This window comes from Trachinotus anak, unplaced genomic scaffold (assembly GCF_046630095.1).
Source record: "Trachinotus anak isolate AG129_WGS33_773 ecotype Australia unplaced genomic scaffold, CSIRO_AGI_Tana_v1 ptg000003l, whole genome shotgun sequence".
NCBI lineage: Eukaryota > Metazoa > Chordata > Actinopteri > Carangiformes > Carangidae > Trachinotus > Trachinotus anak.
The window spans coordinates 17,920,513-17,945,256 of record NW_027273854.1 but is presented as its reverse complement, the minus strand read 5'-3'; the positions used below and the strand labels follow the sequence as shown (position 1 = coordinate 17,945,256).

Here is a 24,744-nt window from a genome sequence, read left to right as displayed (position 1 = left end):
TTCTGTGAGCTGCACTTTCACTTTAAGTCCTTAACCTAGGCTACACTGATCTCTAGTGGCTGCAGTTAGGTCTTCACTAACTTTTTTGACTTGAGTAAAAACTCAAGTCAAATCAAAACAAAATCAAATAAAAAAAATAATGTTTATTTATTTAATTTATTTATTTATATAGGTCTTGTTTTTTAGAAAATGTTGTATGCGTTTCTCCTAAAAATGCTCCAGAAACTGAGAGAAAAATGTAAAGTAGAATATAATTGAACTTTTATTGTGTTAGAGAACATGTGAGAAATTTGGACAATGTACCTGGCAGATTTAAATACAAGCGTTTTAAAGATCCAGTCAGTATTTTTTTCTCTTCATATGAAGCCATATCTCCCTGCAACCCAATCACCAGTTGAATGTCTACATCTTGTGAGCAGCTGAGTCAAAGCGTGAGTTCTCTCTTCTCCTTCTACCTCGGTGATCATCTTGTGTGAGGTTGTGTACTGAAGTACACCAACCTTTAACACCATCAGAAAGCACAGACTGTATACATAGAGATTTAATTAGATTTAAGTGGTCAGTCTGTGTTTTAAAAGGCCTGTCGATTGATTTTGGATGTGTTAGCTATCGTGTGATTTGAATTTTTGCAGTTGGGCTATCTCGATTAGCGCCTTTAAAGTCCATCTCTGATGCTCTTTTCACTGAAGCTGCTGATTGCTGTTACTGTTTTCCATGCAAATGTTTTAGATTCATTATCATAGGATTTAAATAGGCCATCAACAAAATATCCTACAAGATCACTCATTTTTATTACTGTGACCTTTAAGATTGTCAGAATTGACCATCACTTAGCTCTAGAACATGTTCTGGGTTGACTCAGCAACGTTATCTATGACTCTGTAAACTTGCTCGGGCTGTGGTGACTTTGTGGAGTTTTAAAAGCTTAAATAAATCAGTGTTAAGGTTTTTTTAAAGGCGAGCAGAAGGTTCATTTTGTCAAAAATGTGCAGGCCAGAAGGGGATTTAGAGTAACCTCTTTCATAAGTGTGCTAGATAATCTCCTCGTCTGTGAGACAAGAGACATGCAGCAGTCCCACAAATACTCATATGTGGCACATACTGTATATAAGAAACCCAAAACATCCTATCTGCCTCACTCTAGGCTGATATCTACCACTTGTACTACACATTCAACTTTTTGCTTAATAAAATGCAATAAATACCATAAAAAGTAACAAAATATACCAAAAAAGTGAAGGTAATAAAATGTTATGTTATTATATGATATATAAATATTGGGACAAGCCTATGCCCACTTTTACATCACTCCTCTGAGTGCTTACAAATTATTTTACAAAGAATCTCCAGTGCGCCTTCTTTTCCTTCTCTTGAGATTTTTATGTAGGCTAATATTTTGTACATCTGTGAGTTCATGCTCAGAGAGAGAGAGAGAGAGAGTGTGTGTGTGTGTGTGTGTGATCAAAGCAGAATGACTGCCAGGGTACACAGCTATATTAAGCAAATTCATGAGAACACAGCGCTGAGAGTAAAATCAGGAGTGGGGGTGAAATATATGACGCTGACTGAAAGCAGATGATAATGTGTGTGTGTGTGAGTGTGTGTGTGTGTGTGTGTGTGTGTTGCAAAGTGAATCAGCTCCTCTGTGGGGGCTCCTTGCTACGTTTGATGTCACAGGATAAAAAGAGCTCACAAATAACAGGATTTTAACCGCATCAGCCTGAGGCTACAGAAACACTCACAGATCCCCGCAGCCACATTCCCTGATTATCATTCCTTTGGTTTAGTTTTTTGAGTGAGGATGACATTTGTTTTTTTTTTTGCAGGTACAGCAGGTTATTTTCAGCACACTGTTCCAGTGGGAGGGAACAGGGAGGGAGAGGGGCTGTGGCCTGTCTACATAAATCATCCTAGGGTAGAGACATGTTAGACTGGAGCTGACCCAGAAAAGCGATTTTTTCCCCTCATGAGCTCACTCTGCAGAAACCTCAGCCTCAAACTCTCGCGTTGCTTTGCGTGCTCCCGCTCCATCTCCTCAGATAAAAGAGGGGCTCGCAGCGCAGGCAGGCACAGCTGACGCGGCGCTGGGAGCAGCCTGCCATAAAAAGAGGTGAGGGGGTGCTGTTTATTTTATCCGTCTGACTTGTTATTACCATTAAATCACGAAAGTAAGGTGACGTTTAACCTTCTCTGTAGCAGCTACATTTTTGCATGCACCTCTGCTCCGAGGCTGAGCGCCTCTCTGACACCTAGACGCCGCCAGGCACAGCGGCAGCGTACGTGGATGAGACCAAAGGCTGCGCGGAAGCTCGTTGTTTTCCTTTGCTCCTCTTCATTGTCTCCACGTAAATGTGACTTCACGGCTCCACGCAAAGCTGTAGTGAACCGACCGCACGCCGAGAGCTCCCCGGCGGGAGGAACAGCCCGTTCCCGCGGCGCTGCCCTCCCGTCAAAGGCTACATTGTGTCCGGTCTGGCATCCGCTGACGGCTGCTGCGGACAGGACGGTGTGATTTATCCGCCGCTGGGAGAGCTCCGGCTGCTCGGCTGCCTGTATGGCTTCTATCTGTTATTTACACAGCTGCTTTGACACCAGCATTAACGTGGTGGGGAGCAAAACACAGGCATGTGTTCCATGAAGCAACTTACCTCCAGTAATAAGAGCCGCAGTGAGACTTCTTCACATGGTGTAGACACCGAGAGAGTGCATCCAAAAATATTTATGTCAACACAGAAAGGTGCAAGAGCCGTGAACTAAGAAATGGAAAGGGTCGTTTCGCCTGTATATCCCCAGATATTGATTTAACCCTTCAGCCTACTGTCCATGACCACAGCACAGTACAAGTAACAACATCACCCTGTTATAGTAGTCTAATAACCATGTGGGCGATTATTAGCAAACTAATGCAGCCCCTTTGAGTGTTACATTTTTATTATTATAATATATTATATTATATAATATACAATTATATTATAGGTCTATTATGTTACAGTAAAACAAAATAGTTTCAGGTTATCAAATATGGATATGGACATTTCTTTATTTAATATGGAAATAATGTATTAATTAATCAATTAGTTAATTATAGAATAATTCTTTTTTTTTTTTTTTTACTATTGCTTAGGCTACACAAGGTTATCGTGATGAGAAATGTTCACTGTTTTTTATATATATATACACACACACCTTCTCTCTCTCTATAATATATCTATATATAATATAGATGTATAAATATATATATTATGTATATTATGTATATATAATATATATATATATATAAATCGTTTTTACAGATAAATGCAAAAGGAAGATATTCGTTATGTGCAGCCTTTATTATATTATATTATATTATATTATATTATATTATATTATATTATATTATATTATATTATATTATATTATATTATATTATATTGAGTTGCATGTTACTATTGAGGGTGACCTAATTTTACGTATTATATACTATATATCATATACCCTTGCCTATTATATACTGTTTAATCTATACAGTAAATAACATCAGGTTAATTTTAAATGTAACTTTAGATGTGGAGTAAAAAGTATATTATTTACCTCTGAAATGTATTGAAGTATAAAGAAGTATGAAATAGAAAGATAGTGCCTTAAAGTTGTACTTAATAAAGTGGGATACTTGAGTAGATGTATTTTGTTATATTCCACTACTAACAGAGAATCTTAATGTTTTTTGCCCCTGGCATGTCTGATATGATGTACATTATAAGATGACAGTGAATTTGTTGATGTGCAGGGAGGAGGAGTAGCAGAGAGGGGAATGATGATTTTCCATGTCAATGGTGCCCTCTACGCGTCAGGAAAGAGGAAATAATATGAGGACTGTTGCACAAGAGTTCCAATTTTAGAAGTCTGTAGGAATGGAGAAACGACGCCCTTTGCTTTTTAAACTCAACAGGAAGGAGAGATAGACCGGAGATAAAGTGTAATTAGAAACGATGATTGTGATTGAGATAAGCCACATGTAGAACAGACACTGAGTATCTGTCCTCTAGACTACTTCAGGGAATCTTTCTGTGGCTCTCCACAGAGTATTGGGCTATTTTGTGGACTGCATGAGCACAGTGAGCTTCAGTGTGTTTTGTACACACAGAACGTATCTTGGTTAGGTGTGTAAAATATTTGCGATTGGCCGTCTTTCAAAGGTTGCTAACATAGGGGCTTTTATAACATCAGGGGTGCTCAGTATTAAAGAGTGCCAAGACTGTACCATAATCCATAGGAAGCATGGTATGAGTATAGCAGGACACCTTTGCAATACAAAACGTATTACTTGGATGCCCCCTGGCATGCAGATATTTGACAACCACTTGTGATTTTACTGCCGGGAGTGGGAGTAAGGTCAGCTCTGAGAGGTGAAGCAGACATTCAGTGAACGCCTTAACGAAAACTGAGCCCAATAAACTGTTGGACTCTCTCACTTTGCTCTAGTTTTCAAGCTCTGTTTAGTAACAGAGGACCAAGAATACCTTGGCTCATGTGAACAATTTTTCTGTGTGCTTCTGTAAGTGTAATACTCCACATAGGTGCTTGAACAAAGAGGGATTAAAAAAGGGCAGTCAGTAACTCCCTCACACTTAAATCACCAAGTATTGTTTCACAACCTTGGTCTGTTAATATGTTTTACATTTTACTGGGTTTAATATGAAAGTGTCTTTGCTCTTTATATCGCTGAATTCTCTGTCTTTGTGTGTCAGCGTTTCTTCATGTTCACATGTGCTCGAAAAACTACAGAATAATCCAATGTTTTGATGAGATAAAGTCTTTTTGTGATGTGCCAGCCAACGATAAAACAGGCACAATGTGATTACAGAAATGGGAGTGGCTATCCAAGCAAGAATAAATTAAGAGTGGTTTTCTGTCTGTGTGTTGTCTCTGTCTGCAGGGTGCTGCAGGCATGGAGCAGAGGTGAGCGCTAATCCATGAATGGGCAGTAACACTCCTGAGCAGCACACTCCTGCAGTGCACCACCATCATGATAAGCCCTACCACAGACTAGCTGCCGTTTATCTATCACCATGGTGAGATTGAGTTTCTGGACCTTGACTCTGTTGCTATGGTGACCCAGTAGCAATAACCCTGGTGATCACATAAAAAGATCCAGGTAACTATTCCAATCTGCTGCCATGGCGATGCTGTAGAGACGCCCTGTATAGTCATAAGTCTGTTGCTATGGTGATCCTGTAGCAAAGCAACAGTCACTATGGGAACGTCCAGGATGTTCCGCATTTTTGTTGTCCTGGGCTCGGCCTTCATGATCCTTCTCATCATCATCTACTGGGATGATGTCGGAGCCTCTCATCTGTATTTGCACACTCCCGTCTCGCCGGGCCCCAAAATCCCACATCCCCCTCCCCAGCAGCGGCCCCAAACCTCCCGAACCCCGTCCTTCTTGTCCGACATTGATGCCTTTGTTAACCAGTTCTTAGAACCGGGAACTGGTGAGCCCACAGACCCCGTCCCCGTTGACACAAGCAACCAATCAGAGAAAGCAGAGGAGCGGTATATACCGCGGCGGGAGTGGAAGATTCACCTGACTCCAGTGGCAGCAGAGCTCCGTGAGAGACAGGTAAATACTTGAAATTACTGTTAATCATCATTATTATTGTTTGTAGTTGTTGTAAATGTTTAATAGGCCTTTTTCTCTGTGGCATTTTGATATGTGATTGTATGAAAAGCTCAGGTGTAGCTGCTAAAATGAATAATAGCAGTGTTTCATGTACGGCAGTAGCTGGTTTCATGGGACATTTAAACAGAACAGAGCCATTGTTAATGTTATTGGTTTCACTGCTATGAAAAGTCAAAATGTCTGTTATTAAAAGGCCTGTGAGAGAACAAAATACTGATTAGCTGACAGCAGCAGCTTCTCGATTTAGATAATGTAAAGCTAATAGTGCTGAACTGTCATATTGGAAGGATTTGTACCGTAATTGAAAGGAGCCAACCGAGACTAAAGTCATTTTTATTTATGGATTGGAGTGGGCTTTACAGCCTTGTAATATTGATTGATATTTGAATAACTTTTAATGACAGTCAAATGCTTACACTGAATTGCTGTAGCTTTCTTTCTTTCTTTCTTTCTTTCTTTCGTTCTTTCTTTCTTTCGCTGATACCTGAGTTTTTGTACCGATATCAATCAAAATATTGACCATTCTTTTCAAAATTGATAATACAAAATTATCAAATGTCAAATGTCATCTGCACACAATCAGCTGTACAAGAACTTTGCAAAGATAAAGTACAGTGTAAAATTGCCAATTATTTAAAGACCCTACTATGGCCCACCCACACAGCTGTTTTCACTGAGTTTGATTGACATCTCAGTGACCTGTTATTTGGGTTGTGCGGAGCTACCCACCATGTGTGTGCCAGGATTAGGCTCACTGGTCAATTACAATATGTAATCAATATGACTGCCCAACTCTACCCTAGTATTAGTGCTGTGGCTCCTGTCTGGGCAGTGCCAGAACAAGCTGAAGCATCTGTGTAGGTGTCCACTGGTCAAAGAGAATTAACAAGATGATAATTTTATGACCACCCTGTACCAATCCATTTAGAGTGAAACGCATTTAATTCCTGAATATCTCTGTCCTTTAATTTGTCTGTGTACATCTTTTTAGGTATAGTAAGAAAAATATTGGTGGATAAACTTCATGCGATTTTAGCTGCTGAGGATAAATTTGTGTGTGCTTAATCACATGGACTAACCAGGAGCAGCGACGGAAGTTACTTCAGGAGATGTGCGCTAACGACAGCGTGGTGTTTCCCGGCAAAAACCGTTCATTTGATGACATTCCCAACAAGGAGCTGGATCACCTTATCGTGGACGACAGGCATGGCATCATCTACTGCTATGTCCCTAAGGTGCGCCAGCGCCTGCATTGTCTTACTGCTTTGGTTGAGTCTGTGACGAGAGCCGAAGCACTCAGCTGTGGCTTTTCATACGATAAAACCAGACTCTGAGCGCGATTCATTCAAAAAATGCTACAGAGATATTGCCTGTGGTTTGACTGTATGTGTCTCTCAGGTGGCGTGCAGTAACTGGAAGCGGATCATGATAGTTCTCAGCGAGAGCCTGCTGCATGACGGTGTTCCCCAGAGAGACCCTCTGGCCATCCCCAGGGACCTGGTCCACAACAGCAGCATGCACTTTACCTTCAACAAGTTCTGGAAACGCTACGGCAAGTTCGCGAGGCATCTCATGAAGGTCTGTTAGAATAACTTTGCATGATCATGATAGTGCTACCTACTGATAATACAAAATGATAAGAAAAAACACACAGAATAGTTTATCCGTTGAATGTATCAACTGCTGTAATTGTTTGTTGAACGTGTGTTGACATTTACTTTTTCGATGCTGCATGGTGAGGCTTTGTGCTTGGCATTTTCCTCAGATGCAGAGCTTCACCTGTTTGGTATTTTGGTGCCAAAGTGACTGTGACACCTGCTAAACCATTTAAGCACACCACGACTGCCTGATCTTTTATCAGCTGCGCAATCATCAACAAGACATTTCTGATGCAGACACATTCAGCAAAGCTTCTCTCTGTAAACACCTCCTCAGCATTTGGGGTTTAACTTATCTCTGCTAGTGTCATATCATGATATCAGTATCATATAATCACATCTGCTAGCTCTAATTCACTACTGATGATTCACACAAGGGCATCAGTTTTACTTTGTGAGATGTTTTCTGGTGGATTTGCTCCAGACTGTTTTCTCCATAACAAAACTGTCAGAGTGCCCTAATGCAGATGACACTTCAATAGGTGACACCCAACCTGTTTTCAGCTGTGTCACTGTGCGTCTCTGGACACAAGATTTTTTTTTTTTTAAGTCAATAGTAATCACACAGAGAGGCTTTGTTTCTCTGACCTATAGAGTCATCCGTCCTTTTCTTGAGTTAGTTGCTTCGTTTATTATAACCAGTTGCCTTCAGCATCTCAAGTGACTGTCCAATATACTGTTTGTGTGATAATAATATGTTTTGTGTTCATTTTTGAAGGTGAAGCTGAAGAAGTACACCAAGTTTCTCTTTGTGCGGGACCCCTTTGTGCGCCTCATCTCTGCCTACCGGAATAAATTTGAGCTGCGCAACGATGATTTTTATCGGCGCTTTGCACAGGTCATGCTGCGCCGCTATGCCAACCAGCCGACACCCCCTGCCTCTGTGGACGAGGCGTTCGCTGTGGGCGTCCATCCCTCCTTCTCCCACTTCATCCAGTACCTCCTGGACCCTCAGACAGAGAAGGAGATGCCCTTTAATGAGCACTGGCGGCAGGTGTACCGGCTTTGCCATCCATGCCAGATTCAGTATGACTTTGTGGGCCACTTGGAGACGGCAGAGGAGGATGCTGAGCACCTACTCCGCCAGCTGCGGGTGGACAACGTGGTGGAGTTCCCCACCTCCCATAGGAACCTCACAGCCAGCAGCTGGGAGGCCGACTGGTTCAGCACAGTACCTGTGGAGGCGCGGAGAGAACTCTACAAGCTGTACGAACCTGACTTCAGGCTTTTTGGCTACGACAGACCAGACTCGATCCTCAATGAATGACTCGTGTTTTTACAAAACTGACCCTGCCACACACACACAAAATGTTTTTATGTAATGAATGATGCTACACTCCAACAACAGTGACACCTCCCTTTGTTCTGGGCTTTGCAGATATGTTCTCCAGTGTTTTCTTTCCTACACTGTATGTGCACGTCATTGAGGACACCCACTGCTCTAAGGTAGCACACCAGAGAGGTGAAGCCTGATAACAGCCAATTTCCATTAATTTCATTATTAACTCAAAAAGATAAAGGAGAAGCACACAAGTTAGAGTGCGATAGTTGAGATACGAATTGTGGAAACAGCAGGTGTCCCTAACATGTCGTACATCCGGTGTAGTCTGCAACTCAAAACTCCACGCCAAGTGTCTTGCACTCCCAACGTTGATGTCGAAACCACGCCTGTGATTTGCGATGTCACAGCTCTGTTGTGACTAACTGTGATGATCACACAGGCTTTGTAGCAGGACGTCGCAGAGAAACCTTGCCGAAGTGATGTCACAGGGCCACACGCCACGTTTGTGCTGCCACAGAAAACCATGCGTGCAGTGGTTTTGTAAATGTGGGCAATTAAGTTAAAACAAAGTGTTACTAGATCAGTTTAAAATATAGTTGCACTAGAGTGTTAGTTGTCAGCTAATTTATTTCACATTGTGTAAGTGCTATGTTCATGTTAAGCATGAAAGGGACTTTTATGTTGAACACACTAATGACAGGTGCCAATATCAGACACATCATTCCTTTATACCTCATAAACATAGAGAAGATGTTCACGTGTTACTGTTCCACCTCAACAACAAACCCTCCTGCTTTTTCAGACCTCAGTGCGTCAGGTTTCAGCATGGAGAAGTCCATTAAATTATATTAACAGCATAATTTCTGATAGCATTTTACCGGCTTGCTTTATTTGACAGTTTCAGAGCATGACTATAAAAGGCTCGTCATGTAGAAGCACAGCAGCTCCAGTGAACACTCGACTGCAGAGCTGGATTTGCCTCAGCTTGTCTTTGAGGCATAAAACTGGAGTTTAAACATTCTTTTGATTTCATCTCAGCTGCACATGCACAGGTGTATTAAAACAGACAGCTTTCTAAAGGGAACATTTTCTTTTATTGCTTGTTGTTACCATGACACTGGTATCTTCAGCATTTGATCATCTTTTTGTTTTCATGCACAAACCGCAACCGTAACCCTGGAGACTGCAGCAGTGCAGTCTCCACAATATGATGAACATTTTAAGGGCAGCATGTTTATGGGATGCAGTGTTTTGTAGCAGGGAGCTGAACACATTACATGAAGCCAACAAAGAGTGTTACTGATTAGGTACAATGCTACGGTGCTGTTGCAAAGATGCGTCACTCTACAGGTTTGGTTGCTGTTAGCATTTTAAGTACAACTGTAAAGGCTGTAGTCAGAATTAATGTCAGAGTTCCAAGTAAATGTTGGCTCATGGTTAGAGTCAGGATTAATTGCATCACGATCTGGGCAAGGATTGGGTCTTATGATTTATATTAGAGTGGGATGAGAAGATAGTGCCTTCGGTTGCATACATTTACACAGCAAAAAAGTATTTTTGTAGGACTTCATTTTTACTTAGAAGACAGTGAGAGCTGTATGAAGCCACAACAAGGTATATTTGATATACTGGGCCTTGATTATCTTGTGTGATTATTATCTGGGACAAATAGGAAATAACAGCCCTTTGGCAGAAATGTCTGACTGCCTCTCTGGGAATTTGTATGATTTGTGATTCTGTGAGGACTCTGTCAGTGTGCTTTTCAAAGTGGTTGTGTCCAGTGGATTGCTCTGTGTACCATTTACCACATTGGATTACTGTGTGGTCTGTACTGTACGTGATGTCATGGACATGCTTCTGCCACACTGTTCTGCAAGTCACTAAGATGTACTTGTTCACACACTATTGACTCAGTGTTGTCTCACTGCCTTTTGGTTCATTTGTTTTCTATGAGAGTGGGATGTTGGAGACATTTTTTTTTTTTTTGTATTTTTTAAAAAAGGCTTAGTTCACACCTGAATAGGATGGAATTATTAAAAATCGGTGGCTGGTTTCCCCAAAAGTGTGTTATTGTCACAGAAAAGCAGGTTTATACTAAGAACAAAATCTGAAAACACACCTAGTCATCCCACACTCCCACATACACCAGTGTTTGTCAAGTTGATTGTATTTTCATATCTCTTTTGTATTTTTATGTTCTTTTAGTGTATTTACTTATGTGACTGCCCATACGTCTTTCTTTGCATTTTTTTCTTTCAAAGTGAAAACAACACTAGAAAATGAAATAATTTTGTAAGGCAAAAAGAAACTGTTCATTTATTGGCAGAATAAAAATATGTGTGCATTCTGCTTCTGTATGGGGGAAATCAGTCACAGTGCGCCTTTATTAAGATTAGGGTTTGACTGCAGATATGCATATTCTTTTCCTCAGTGACCTGACAACAACACCACAACATTTCCGCTTTGAACAGCTTAAATGTTTGTTGAAGCTGCAACACCAAACCTTGTCCTACATTTTGACCTCATTCCATTTCCTAACATCAAATAGTGGCACACACCAAAATCTATTTTTTGGATAGATGTTTTTTGTAAAACGTTCATTTTTCCTTCTCCCATTCATGGAGAAAATGCAAAGTATTCATTCAGTTTCATTTGTATTATGGTGTCATGCATCATCTGGTCTAAGTGCAAGAGAAATAAAGCTGGTGGGGCATGATGGAAGATTTATTAGTCTCTTTTTGTGCACATCACTTGTCTCTACTAAATAAGGGAATTTTCATTTTATTTGGTATCATGGATCTATACAATTCATATTAGATAATACTGGCACAAAATTAATATTCACCTGCCGTATTAGCATATTTTCAGATATTTCTCAGAGAAGAATATATTGCAAAGAAAATAAAGCAGAATCATTATATTGTGTAATGAGGATTGACATGAAGTGTCAAGCCTGGTGGAAGTGGTGGTGGGAATTATCCAGGAAGCATTAGTGGAAATGTAAACAGGAAATTCCAACCATTTTTTGTAAAAATATGGAAACTTTTGGATGACAGAGCTTGAAAAGCAAATATGGCTGCCACAGACATACCTCCCTCACAATATGTCCATGACAGCATATGTGTATAATGTGCGTCATATGTGAGACCAAACAACTGTCATTTGGTGAGTGATGGCTCAAAGAAAGCAGATTCTTTAGTTTAATGTTAGCGCTAAAGCTACAATAGAAAACATTGGCTTTGGTGAACAATTAACCAAGACATCCTCAAGGTGTCACTGTGTTCACGTTTGTCAAAATCTCCATGGCAACATCTCATGGATTTGGAGTAAACAGACTAGGCTGTGAGAGCAGCAACTTCTGCAGCATGGACGTGATCCCACACTGGCTTCCCATCCTCCAATGCTGCCAAAGGTCTTTGCACTGCTGGATGAATGCTTTCTTCTTTGCACCACTTGAGTGCCTCAATCATATGACTACCTTTACTGACTTTAAAGAAATATTAAGACATTTGGGGAAATAAGCTTATTAGTCGAGAGTAGGAGAAAGAGCGATACTACTCTCATTTCTGTGTGGTGGATACGTACATATTACATTGAAGGAGTTGGTAATCAGATTTTGTTACCTTTAAGAGAAAGTCTGTGTTTCCAGTCTTTATGCAAAGCTAACTGGCTCCTGGCTCCAGCTACAGTATAGCACAGTTAACAGATAATTTTGGATTGACACTACTATATTTCAACATACAGTATATTACAGTGGACATGAGGGTTAAAACACTGACAACTGTTATGGTTTTAGGATTTCTGGATCCAAATGCAGACACACACGAAGGCAAACTGATGCAGTGAAAACACTGAAAACAAGCTTACAAACAGGTGGGTGGGTAACTGACTGGAGAGTGGATGAGCAGGCAGGGGATGATGCGCGGGAACAAAAGCAGATATACCAGGAAGACTTTCAGGAATTAACTCAGGAAACTAAACAAAACTAAAAGAAGCATGTGATAACACCAGGGAACAAAACAGACGTCGGAATCACTAAATACTAAAAGTAAGGGTAATTGGGAACAGGTGAAACCAGTGGGGCAATTAAGAAGGCCATAAACACACAAGGACAGGAGGTAAAGCAACCAATAGACACAACGGGTAAGATAATTCCAAAATACAACAGGAAATAATAACAGAGTCCATCACTGAGCTAATATTTTATTTTTATGCTCTTTAACTCACAAAAAAACTCTTAACTTTTAGAAATCTGCTACCTGTCATCACATTGATCCCTTTTGAGATTGGGATCTCGTTCTGTTACATCTTACTCAATACTTAGTATGCTATACTAGACCTTGTGCAACAGGTACTTCTTATAAGAACCCGCACTGCTGCTAAAGTGCTCATTGTATTTGAGTACAGCATTAGCTTGGGAACTAAGTATTTGTTTACCTAGATCAGGTGTTGGAGATGCAGATTTAGTCCAAACTAAAACAAACACCTGCACCCCATCACCGTTTTCTTTTCATATTTTTATACAGTTGTTGCTGCTTTCCTGTTACATAGTTTCCTGGGGTTATTGACTGAATATAACTTGCACTAGTTTTGAGGCACTGAAAGCACCTTCGTTTTATTGACTGTTACCAAAACAAATGGCAACGTTACCTTGGTTCCATCAAATCTACACGTTTTACCATAATGTAAACATGGCAACCAGAATGAAGCATCATATTTTTGAGGCTTTATTCAAAAAGTTGGATGAACTTTGTCAAGTTTTCCCTCAGAGATAACATTTCCTGCCATTCCTCAACTGAATCAGGAGAACACAATAACAGAATACAATAACAGAATATTCACAGTGTAAATATTATTTGCAGATAATGCACAAAAGGTTTACATTGTTTTTATTCAATGCACACTAAACACACTAAGCAAGCAAAAAAAAGAAAAAAAACAAAACAAAATAATGATGAAGGATTAAGTTTGTTTTTCTTCTTGGTTGATGGTGCTCAGTCAGTTACGCCTATAGGAGAAACAGAGAGGAACAGGGTTGTTAAGAAGAATGATTCATGTACCACCACGTCCCTCATCACAACAGTGTGTAGAATCAGCTACTGCATAATTGTTTCTGATATATTGGATTAATAAACAAATACTTCATGGCATTTTCAGTCTTTTCACATGTTAACAATGAATCTTTCATGCATACAAAACTTAGCGTTGAAGTTCTGCAGGGTTCCATGTTAGGGACCGATACTTTTCACCCTATATATGCTTCCTTTAGCTAATATTATCAGGAAGCCCCAAATGAATTTCCACCTCTATGCAGATGAAACTAATCAGTCTGGCAAACTTCAGGCATGTCTTAAAGACATAAAAGCCTGGATGACATCAATTTGCTTCTACATTCAGACAAAACTGAGGTTATTGTACTTGGCCCTAAACACCTAAGAATTATACTATCTGATGATTAAGTTACTTTGGATGACATTACCTTGGCCTCCAGTGCTACAGTAAGAAACCCTGGAGTCATTTTTGACCAGGACAAGACCAGGACTCTGTCTCTAGGACAGCCTTCTCTACCGGTGCAATATTGCAAAAATGAAAAACATCCTGTCTCAAAAGGACGCTGAAAAACTAGCCCATGCATTTGTAACTGCTAGAATGGACTATTCTTTATTATCAGGATAACCAATAACTCAGTGAAATTCAAAATGCTGCAACATGAGTACTAACAGGAACAGACATTATCTCTCTTATGTTAGCTTCTCGACTCCCCTTGAAATCCAGAATAGACCTACAAAGCCGATAATGGTTATAGTTCCCTATTATCCTGACAGACACTCTCTAAATGCAGGCCTCCTTGTGGTTCCAAGAGTTTGTGAGAGTAGAAAGGCAGGCAGAGCCTTCAGATAGCAGACTCCTCTCCTGTGGAGATCCCATCCCATGATGCACTGAGCACTTTCTCTCTGTGTGTCTCCCTCTCTCTTTCTCTCTTGCTCTCCCTCTCCCCATGCATTTATAGATTTATATACTGCTGCCTGTCTCTCTCCCTAGTCTGTGCTTCTCCTCTCTGTCTCTCTCTCTGTCCTTTATTCTGCAGGTTTCTCTGACTGTGCAGCTGCTGGATCCAGATCTGTCACTACAACACTCATTATTGTTATCAATATTATTGTTATCGATATTAATATGTGCTGCTATCATAGCTGCTGTTATTATTGATAACACCGAATATTGCTGGATATTACTTTCATTTTCAGTTGGAGGTTTCATCCTGGTATAAGAGAGTTTTTTTTTCTCTCCACTGTCACCCAGTGCTTACTCATTGTGGGAACTGTTGGGTTTCTCTCTATTATATTGTAAGGTTTTAACCTGACCATGTTAAGTGCCTTGATAAGGTATGTTGTGATTTGGTGCTATGCAAATAAAGTTGAAATGAATTGAATTGGAAATAGCGATACATACAGTCAGCAAGGGATGAAGATGTCTTGCCCTCACTGAATGGGGACAACATGGCAACAACATACACACTTTTACAGACTATAGCCTACTGTGGAAAATTCTGACCAGATCTGGATGCAAACAACAGAAAACCTTTAACTAGACCATGTTATGAGCCTGGGTATGTGGGGGTCTCGTCTGGCACAATTCCCCTTCAACTAATTATATGACCTGCCTATCGACAAAATAAAGAAAACAGAAACAAGTTTGTATTTTGCCAAATCTCAATCCCTATTCGCTCAGTTCAAAACGTTACATGAGTGATCACAAGTTATATAACTGCTGCTCCAAAATCCATCAAACCTTAAGGTCAAGTCTTATTTTTTCCACAACAGTACATTTTGAGCTGACAAGTTACTGTACAGTGAAAAAATCTGTTTACTATAAAGGTCATAAACTGGTCCACCCCGTTATCTAATTTTTGTTCTCCCTCCAGCGCTCAGAAACCATTTCACATTATCAGTTGATGAGAAAACTCTGAGAGCTCAGGGGTATTAAAAAAGTCTTATGTCCATTTAATTTAATCAGCTGAGGAGTCTCTGTGTCGTGGGATCACTGAGTATCAGAAATGGTAAGTTTAGTGAAGAAGAAAATCGCAAAGCCAACAACGAGGGTGGAAATCTATTCAAAACGAAACTACATTAGAAACAAATGTAGCATTTTGCAATAGTTTCCTCTGAGCTACATGTGTTGTGAGGGACTGTATGATGCTAAAACCCTACTAGAGACACGGGGTCCATCTCTCTGTGAGCACTGCGGTGAGCACAGTTACTTAGTCTAATGGTGCTAGATTGAGTGTGATTTCTTACTTGCATTTATCATCTTCATCCAAAAAGGTTCAATAATGAGTCATGTTTGTTTCTCCCGCTCATTAATTACAGTTAATCATAGGCAGCAGATGACTTAAAAGCATCACTCTGCAAAGAGTTCACAGAGGTCAACTGACAAAATGTTATCCTCTGGGTACGGCAAATGATCAACAACACATATATACAACTCTCTCTCTCTCTCTCTCTCTCTCTCTCTCTCTCTCTCACACACACACACACACACACACACACACACACACACACACACACACACACACACATACATTTTTTTTTCTTTTGAAGGCACATCATTATAAATCATCCGCACATTTACATCACCAAATTATTAGAAAGAACCCCTCTGGTGTAATCTGGTCTCTAAATCAACACATTAAAGTGAGAAATCGAGGCACTAAAAATCCTTATTTCCTTCCTTTGAAGACAGAGCCACTTGTAAAGATAACAAATCTGCAGAAGGGTTTGCTGCCACCAACTGACTGGTCTTTGAACAGTTTATCTGTGTACTCATGGCTTTAGTGTGGTGGAGGAAAAGGCCAGTAGAGAGGCTTCACCGCCCTCTTGTGGTGGAAAGGTATGACATTCATCCGTCTCTGTCAGTCCTCAGCCTTTCTATGGATCTCAACATGCGTGCTGTATGAGCAGTACGTGTCATATGGAGGCCGTGACAAGGCAGGAGAGGTCTCCACTCATAATTCTGTGCTGTACCTGATGAGATGTAGTTTGATGGCCTGTTTCACTGAAGTCACAGGCTTGGTTGGTGGAGGAAGCTGGTCATAGAGCTCGATAGTGGGCTGACTCTGACAGGGAGGGAACAGGCAGTGAGGTAAGTCACAACATATGAATAACTAAGTCTCTACTTGTTGAGAGGTTAAATAATGTCAGTTAACAGGACACCTTCGAGGATGGCGTAGCATACCAGGTCGTTTGTGAATTTCTTTGTGGGCATCTCAAGCTCAGTTGTGCCAGGTCTCCTGTGGCTTCGTGGGCCCACAGTGGGAGATAGACTCTCTGTGGGTGAAACACCTATAGACGAGCCTTCAGAGCAGGTGGGCTCCTCATCAGGTTTGAACTTCTCAGATGAAGTTTCTGAGTTTAGAGAATAAGCGCTCTTTGTGGCCTGTGAACTCCTCGAGGCTGAAGTTTGTTTGCTGCATCTGGACACTTTTGTCACAGACAGTGATTCCTGTAGAGAACAAGGAAAATGTTTTCAGCAAGGAAGCTTATTGTAGTAAGTTTTGACTAATGTCTTAACACCGGCACTGGGCATGTTCCAGGATCAGTTTTAGAGAATATGCTCAGTGACATTTTTGTTAGGAGTAGGATAAGAAGATTGATTCCACTCTTGCATCAGTATGTTTAATATGATGTTACAACCAACAGGTGGTTAGCTTAGCTTAGCATAAAGGTAACAGTACATAAATTCAAAAATGTTTTTTAATGTGCAAGTATTATAGATAAATTAAAAAAACACACAAATGTTTTGCTGACTATTGCTTGGCTGGGCACAGTGACTTCGACCTGGACTTTTGTTGTCAGTCCAGTGCATAACACACTGTAAAACCACAACTGGTCAATTTTACACTTTGGATTTTGTGTAGATTAAACAAATGAGATATTTAAAAAAAAAAAAAAAAAAAAAAAAGCCAACCAGCTGCTGGCTGTGGCTTCAGATTTGCTGTACAGAAGTAGAGTGATCACCATCTTCTCATCTAACGCTCAGCACGAAAGCAAACAGGCAGATTTCCTATAACAGTGAAGTACTCCTTTAAGTTGACAACGTTAACATGTACAGGACATTTTCACACCAGAAACTAACTGATTTTGTCATCAGCAAAGCATGGCATGGTTTGGCGAACCTTTTCAGCTTTCATTCTTTTGGCTGGCATCTCAGCCTGAGGCCAGTCTTTCCTCTTTGTGGCTGGTTGACCCAGGCTGACAGGTGGTGTGTGACAAGCTGGCACTGTGGCAGAGATTTGGTGGCTCACTGCGGGCTCTGGTTTTGGACTGAAAACCTTTTTGCGTTCGCCATTAGGCATCTCCCAGCTAAGATTTTCCCTGCTGCCATACGTGGCTGATATGGTCATCCCCTCCTCATACATCTTGCAGTTTTCTGCCTGGCTGTAGACTGTAGCAGCACAAGATAAAAATATGAGTCATAATTCTACACAACATTGCTCCAATTCTACTAAAAAACATACCAATATCAGTGAAGGAGATGAGGTCGGACATCAAGTCTATTTCCTGGTTTTTAGACATGTCTGTATTAAAGGTCAAAGAAAGTCCAATCAGCCAGGTTGTGCTCACTCCCTCTCTGAAAAAGACAGAAATACAGGCCAGTGAGTGCTTCATGCTTTTCTTACTGCAAACTGAGAGTGCATACATCGCATAAGAACAGTTCAAGTACAACTATTTAATCACATCTTTACATGTTATTGTTCTTCCTGGGTCCCTGGAAGGGCTGTAGATGAACATGAGCCAGGGAAACATGCACATTTCTCTCCAGAATTCCCACCAGGAGTCTGATTTTCGACTCCACCAGGCCAACCCTGACCGAGTGAACAAAACATCACTTTCAGAAATAATAAACTGGCTACTAGAATAGTTGGAAATAAAACATTAAAACTCAACTCTTTGAATAATGTGCATTGTCAGCCAAAGTTATGATTGTCTACAAAAATGTGTACATTCATCCCAGTGCCAGTCGAACTCACCATTCAAGATGCTGCTTCTCTGTTGCAGAACTTGCTCGCAGCAGAACGTAATGCCTGGAAACATAAGAGGCACAATGATGGCAACAGACGTCACAGCACTGTGGCTTTGTACCCAGGCTGGGATCTCACTACAGGAATAATCATTTCTGTTTTAGCAACAAAGATCATTTTGAATTAATTTGTGGTCAATATTTTGTCGCATCACTAGACAAAGATACTAGTTTTCATTGTATCCATTATACAATAAACTTCAAATATGACAAATCTACTTTAAAGGATAAAAGTCTGTTGTTTAAAAATTTAAGTGATCTACGTTTGTGTATTTAATGCCAAAACTATACAAGACAATTTTTAAAATTGACATCAAAAGTTGTCAACAGTTGCTCACAGGATAATAACTGTATCATTAGCTGCATCAAAGTACTGCCTGCTCTGACCAACATTTGCTAAATAGTTGTGTAATTCAAGAGACAGAAATAAAGAAGAGTTTCAAAATTTCGAAATTCGTCAAAGTAAAAAAGTGAGATCAGAATACACAGCAGATTTATTTAAACAAGGCATTACATAGAAAAGACATAAACTCAACAACAAAGTTCAGACACAATGATGAAATTAAGTCAGAGCTTAAAAAGTGATTTAAAAACCTCAGCAGTCCACATGGCAATAAAGATAACATCACATTTTTCAAATACTTTGTCACAAGCTTCAGTCCATATATTGAATTGAAATCATCAAGACCTGGTCTGCAAACCCATCATAACAATCAGTATTCAACCATCAAAATATTTCAGTCTGGGACAGCACATTAAGAGATTACTTTAAACATGTCAAAAATCCACAAAGAGACCAACAAACGATTCACTTCCTCTGAAAATCAGTCAACATTTTCAATATTAATAACAGCAAACAGCACATTCATTCATTAGAGAAATGTGAACTGTCACAGTAACAAACAAGAGATGATCAACTTCTTAAATCACTTCAACAGGGGTCAGTCTGCATTTTCAGTTAACAATAGCAGAAATTGTTCTGGACGTGGATTATAGATACAAAACATGGTCAGTTTAAAACAAGAAGATCATATCAGTTTCATTATGTAACACACAAGGAGCCTGTCTCAAGTAGTTCACTTTTGAACTGGATACAAGCTAGGGTACAGGAATCTTCTTTTATGCAACTATGTACTTAAATATCTTATATAAGAAAGTAGCAAAAATCCTCTTTGGCTCCTTTGAAGGCATGAGTGTGTGAGAGGAATCAGGAGAGCAGACGTATATGAGATATATGTAAAAACATCAAACAGGTCATCAACTAAAAACAATGTCCATATTTTAGAAAGCAGTGTGTATGTGAGGATATTTTGTACATCCCATATCCTTACATTTAACTTTAGGTAGCTCAATACATACTGGTAATTCTCAAGAAAGTTTGGTGTTTCAAAGAGTTTGGACCAGTTGGCTCTTTCCTGATGTATTTCTTGAGCGATGGCGTGGCCTGTGAATAAGGAAGAAAAAACTTGTTTCAGTTTAAGTAAAAAAAAAAATCTCATCACTTTGTTTTGAGGAAAATCCTTGAGGTTATGAATTTAACATGGTTTGACTAAACTGGGCTGACTTAATCCAAGATTACAGCACAGTAACCGAAGTTGTCAGATATTGTGTTAAATCAACTTTGTTACGGTAACGGTTCGCTGGCCCACAATGCAGGCAGTGAGCAGTAAGTATTTAGTGGTTGTCAGCCAAGTGACCACGTACCCCGCTCAATCTCTGCTGTTATGATGGCTAAGGTGGAGGGAGACACGTTGAACGATGTGTTCTGCTGTGGGTATGCTGGGGTAATGATGGGCATGATGTGGCTGCGGTCACTTAGATTAATCTGGAAATGCAGAAGGACACAGATCTTCAGCTTGATAATTCTCTATATTCCAAAATCTTGATGAAAAATGCTGCAGAGGTCTGACCGTGGGATCCCAGAAGGGAAGGTTGTAGTGGCAGTTCTCTACGATCCTCAGACGAATCGGGACTGGCCACACCCTGACACAAAACACAACGTTTTAAAGTCAACTGATCTTTATCTTTGTCTTTCACGAGGCATTAACATACAACATTTGCAAAGTGACAGGATGCAGTCACAATTTTAAAAGCCCTACACCAAATGATTTTTCAAGTTGAAATTAAACTGGTAGGAACACAGAAAAAAGTCGTTTCAGTCAAAAACAGTGATTCACCGACACTGTTTGGTGGACATCTTGGAGGGACTTGGGAGCTGAGCTGCCTTACATTTGCTCTGCTTTTTTCTCTGATTACTTAAGATTCAGGCACAATGCCAACGCATGCACATAGGAGATATGACGTCATTGACAGGCGACCAGATGAAATCTACTGTAACCTTGTTTAAAAACATGTATTTCTCTGGGTTTGAAAAGTGCTGGAAACATCTGGGATAATACAAATACACAACTCAAAAAATATAAAACATAGATCTAGTCATTTTTAGACATTTTACTACTCACCACATGGAGTAGACCTTGAAGAATTTGATCACCAGGGTGGACACTGCAGCATATGGGTACACCTGACAAATTCTGGCTACCAGTATGGCCCACGATATACCGCCCAGGAAGCCCAGCTTATTAGAGTAAATGTTACGGCCTGAGGGGAAACAAAAGGATGAGAATTTTGGAAATAAGATAAATAATATTGCATTATTTTTCTGTTCCTAAATGTTTAAGTTTTAAAATACAAATGCTGTGGCAGCTATATAGTTAAGTAAACCTGTGCATTGTTTTTTTCTGCAAAACAGAATAGGTGGACGAACCAAACAAAATATCCATGGCAACACGGCAGACTGAAAAGCATGAGCCCTGGTAAACAAAAGATAACAATGACTTTGTCCTTGTAAACTCTTTCCCCTCAATATTAACACTCAACATTAAACTTCAGAATGAATAATAAACCCATTTTGGATGCAGTCACTGATGTCTAATCCTGTTTTGAATGAAGGCCAACGCAGGGCAGAGGACAAGTCCACCAACTGACAGTCTCTGGAGTGACCAGTGAGTTGAACTACTTCTGTGTTTGACTCACATTTGGCCCACAGCTTGATGGCTCTCAACGCAAGCCTGAAGTTAAAAATGTTTGGCACAAGACTCAGGATTTCTTCTGTAACTCTGTAGCCTGTAAAAACAGGACGAAAACAAAGATCAACATAGAAACAGTAAAACAGGACAGTGTAACAAACTGTTGTAGATCAAAGATAAATAACTCCAGCTGTCATGTAATACTGCAGGATTTCTCACGTGTTGTGTACTTTAATCTGATGCTTACCATTGAGACTCCTGGCACAGTGTTTGTCTATGTTCTGCAACAACTTGTCGTCAAGGAGGTTGAGATTTTCAGGAATGCTCTTCCGTGCCACCCGGGCAAAGACTAAGTCAATCTAGAAAATAACAGAAACACAAAAACAGTATAGACACATGCATACAAAATGTTAATTGAGTTTTTATTTATTTCTCAAGACAAATTACCTCAATTCCAACAAAGGACAGTTTGATGACAGGGACAAATGTGTCTTCAATGGCCTAAGGACAACAATATTGTCAGTCACTTGTACTAGGGAGAAAAGGGTCCTTTGACTTGTATGCAGTAAATCACTTATATGACCGACCTGTATGTCTTTGACCTCCTCCTGGGCTTTCAGCTTCTCATAGAAGGAGGTAAAGAAGTGCTTTCTCTCAAGAAATCCAGGGCCGACACAAAGGGCATCAATGTCAGCACCTGTCGAAGCAACACAGATTCATATGAGAGGAAAGTCCATTATCTTAACCATGCAGCCCACCACTGTATGAACCTACGCTGTGTGTCCCTTGAATAGAAAATGTAACTGATGGCTAGCAAATTTATCACACATTTATCACGAGTCTCTGAATTACCTTTGGAGTGAACTCCCAGATAATAGGAGCCAAATGGAAGGACCTTTCCTCTGACGTTTTTGGTTACTGATTCAGGTATGTACTAAAATCAAAAAGCATAACAAGTAAAATTGTACTCTCTATGCAATGACATGTTTATGGTATCATATTTGGAGATACTTTTGAAACATCACAATAGATGAAAAAGATCTAACCAACAATTTCTTACCAATTCTTCACACATTTCTTTGAGCCACTCCGTATAGAGTGACTCCAGCCTTTTCACAACCTTTGCTCTGCAAATGAAACATAAAGAGCATTTTCAAATATTGCCATTTCCCCGAAGCAAAGCACGCTATGATCTCTTTCACTTGTGGTCTACCACTTGTATTTACGTCATTCACTGACTCTTTTCACAGTAAAAACCAACGCAGGAAAGAGGTCTAAACAGAAGCATAATGTCCAAGACACCGAGTCACAAAACCCACAAAAAAAAATCAACATGTTTTTTCAGTTCTACCTCTCCAATCTTTCTTAATTAAACAAGGTGGAGGTAATTGAATAGAAAAGGATGTTTCACACCTGTGCTGCAGCTCAAAGTCATCCTCAAATACTCCATATGACTTCAGACTGTCAATCAGTTTTCTGGTCTGGCTCAAATCAGCTTCTTGGGGTAGATCCTCACTGATAGGACCGGTGATCCCGTACCATTTGGGTATGTCTGGCTTTGTTGGACTGAAATGGGATATTTACATGTTGGTACACTCCACAGGAAACATTAATGAAACAAAAAGTATGTACGGCACACAGGTGTAAACATGTTAAACATAAGGTGACTTGAGCCTCCCATTGTGCTAAGACATCTGAAATGAACTGTGTCAACTATGTACATTACTCCCATCATAATGTAGGTACCAACACCAATGCTACAGCTTAATTCAACAAGTGCCCACCTGTTTTACCTAAATCTTTGAATCTAAACAAGAAAAGAGTAACAAGACTTACCGAGACATCGTTACGCACCTCCTTGTCTGTAAGGAGTCATGCATCTTATTTCCCCTTGGTTAACCACAGGCTGTAGGACAGGGACAGCGGCGGACGAACACTGGAGGTAGGAGCGCGGCTCCACAGTGACGTCACTTCTCGAATCTAATTGGAGGACGGAGACAAGCGACCAGGAAAAAGCCCGAAACTTCACGGGTTTTAATCAGACTGCTAAGCTTTTATGCTGCTTTTCCAATTTAAGTGCTACAATTTCTTCTATGAAATGCATGTCTGTTACCCAGTGAAATATATGTTCAAATATGAATGATTTTGGTGTGCTATATTAGTAAAATATATTAATAAACATTGTTCCATATTTGTTTTGGGGCTACACTTAAAGTAACACATTTTGGAGTGTACAAAAAAAAGCATGTTCATTTTTGAACTTCAAGCAGTAGACCTACATTTATACATGTAGCTTAGTCTAAACTCAGTTGCTGTATAACAGATGTTTTGGAATAAAGGTTCTGTATGTAATTTTTTGCTATCGCGACATAGCCAAGAGTGATAATCCAACTATCTTGTATTGAAATTAGCGTGCTAACCAGCTTGAACCATCTCACAATACCACAGTCACTGTGGTGTGCAGCGTGCCCATGACAGTATCAGGAAGTAGATGGCATATTCTAACCTCTTGTCTTGTAAATGCAGCAATGGCTGAAGCTCTTAGCAAGAACCCACCAAGAAAGAAACCAAGAAGAAACCAAAAAGTGATTCCAACTAGGGTTCAGATATGGGAATTGGGGAGGTCTGACCCCCCTGATTAAGACTTGGACCCCTCCAAAAGATGTAAAAACAACATTTCAGCAGGGGGTTGAAATGTTTATACTGTATATCCTTCCTACCTGTAATTGTAAATGCTGTAATGGATTTCCTGTATTCATGCCTAGAAGAATCTTAAAATGATTTCAGACATCCCTAAAGTGGACCATACCATCTCTTTACCCTGCCATCAGTTGAAGGTCTCCTCTGCTTGACTCACTGCCGTCAGTGGCTCACATCCACAAGTCCCTGCTCACGTGTTTTGCACAGACGCTGCAGGTAAATGTAAGTAGCAGTCCCTTGCTATCGAGCTTGTTAAATAAACTTTACTTTCCTACCTTCAGAATGTCTTAATTCGACTGTGTTTATGGATTAACAATATCCATAATATATATATAT

The 24,744-nt window shown here is 40.1% G+C and overlaps 2 protein-coding genes across 3 annotated transcripts; one reads left to right on the top strand and one right to left on the bottom strand.

Moving 5' to 3' along the window:
- The first annotated feature begins 1,987 nt into the window (after positions 1-1,987).
- LOC139618381 (carbohydrate sulfotransferase 12-like) lies at positions 1,988-11,318 on the top strand. The gene is made up of 5 exons (XM_071474256.1): positions 1,988-2,110; positions 4,919-5,602; positions 6,745-6,897; positions 7,061-7,240; positions 8,039-11,318. The coding sequence occupies exons 2-5, from the start codon at positions 5,237-5,239 to the stop codon at positions 8,585-8,587; spliced, it is 1,248 nt and encodes a 415-aa protein (XP_071330357.1). The 5' UTR covers positions 1,988-2,110; positions 4,919-5,236; the 3' UTR covers positions 8,588-11,318.
- Positions 11,319-12,502: 1,184 nt separating this feature from the next.
- LOC139618377 (poly(A) polymerase type 3-like) lies at positions 12,503-24,676 on the bottom strand. Of its 2 annotated transcripts, XM_071474248.1 has the most exons (19): positions 23,545-24,676; positions 23,122-23,274; positions 22,769-22,835; positions 22,561-22,642; positions 22,296-22,405; positions 22,156-22,209; positions 21,956-22,067; positions 21,716-21,805; positions 21,142-21,280; positions 20,590-20,662; positions 20,384-20,504; positions 20,039-20,123; positions 18,630-18,683; positions 18,345-18,464; positions 18,117-18,229; positions 17,775-18,043; positions 16,835-17,101; positions 16,624-16,715; positions 12,506-13,610 (listed from the first exon to the last, which is right to left on the bottom strand). In XM_071474248.1, exons 1-19 carry the CDS (start codon positions 23,586-23,588, stop codon positions 13,601-13,603), a joined length of 2,055 nt encoding a protein of 684 aa, XP_071330349.1. In that variant the 5' UTR covers positions 23,589-24,676; the 3' UTR covers positions 12,506-13,600. The 2 variants fall into 2 exon arrangements, with proteins under 2 accessions (XP_071330350.1, XP_071330349.1); XM_071474249.1 differs by lacking the exon at positions 22,156-22,209 and having other exon boundaries at positions 12,503-13,610.
- Positions 24,677-24,744: the final 68 nt, after the last annotated feature.

What these genes read in the sequence shown, in the direction of transcription:
- LOC139618381 (XM_071474256.1), top strand. Translation starts at nt 5,237, where the DNA reads ATGGGAACGTCCAGGATGTTCCGCATTTTTGTTGTCCTGGGCTCGGCC. An exon ending in CAGAGCTCCGTGAGAGACAG is followed by an intron (nt 5,603 to 6,744) that starts GTAAATACTTGA and finishes TGGACTAACCAG; the next exon opens with GAGCAGCGACGGAAGTTACT. An exon ending in TCGCGAGGCATCTCATGAAG is followed by an intron (nt 7,241 to 8,038) that starts GTCTGTTAGAAT and finishes TCATTTTTGAAG; the next exon opens with GTGAAGCTGAAGAAGTACAC.
- LOC139618377 (XM_071474248.1), bottom strand. Translation starts at nt 23,588, where the DNA reads ATGCATGACTCCTTACAGACAAGGAGGTGCGTAACGATGTCTCG. An exon ending in GAGAAGCAGCATCTTGAATG is followed by an intron (nt 18,465 to 18,629) that starts GTGAGTTCGACT and finishes TCACTCGGTCAG; the next exon opens with GGTTGGCCTGGTGGAGTCGA. An exon ending in CCCAGGAAGAACAATAACAT is followed by an intron (nt 18,230 to 18,344) that starts GTAAAGATGTGA and finishes TGTCTTTTTCAG; the next exon opens with AGAGGGAGTGAGCACAACCT.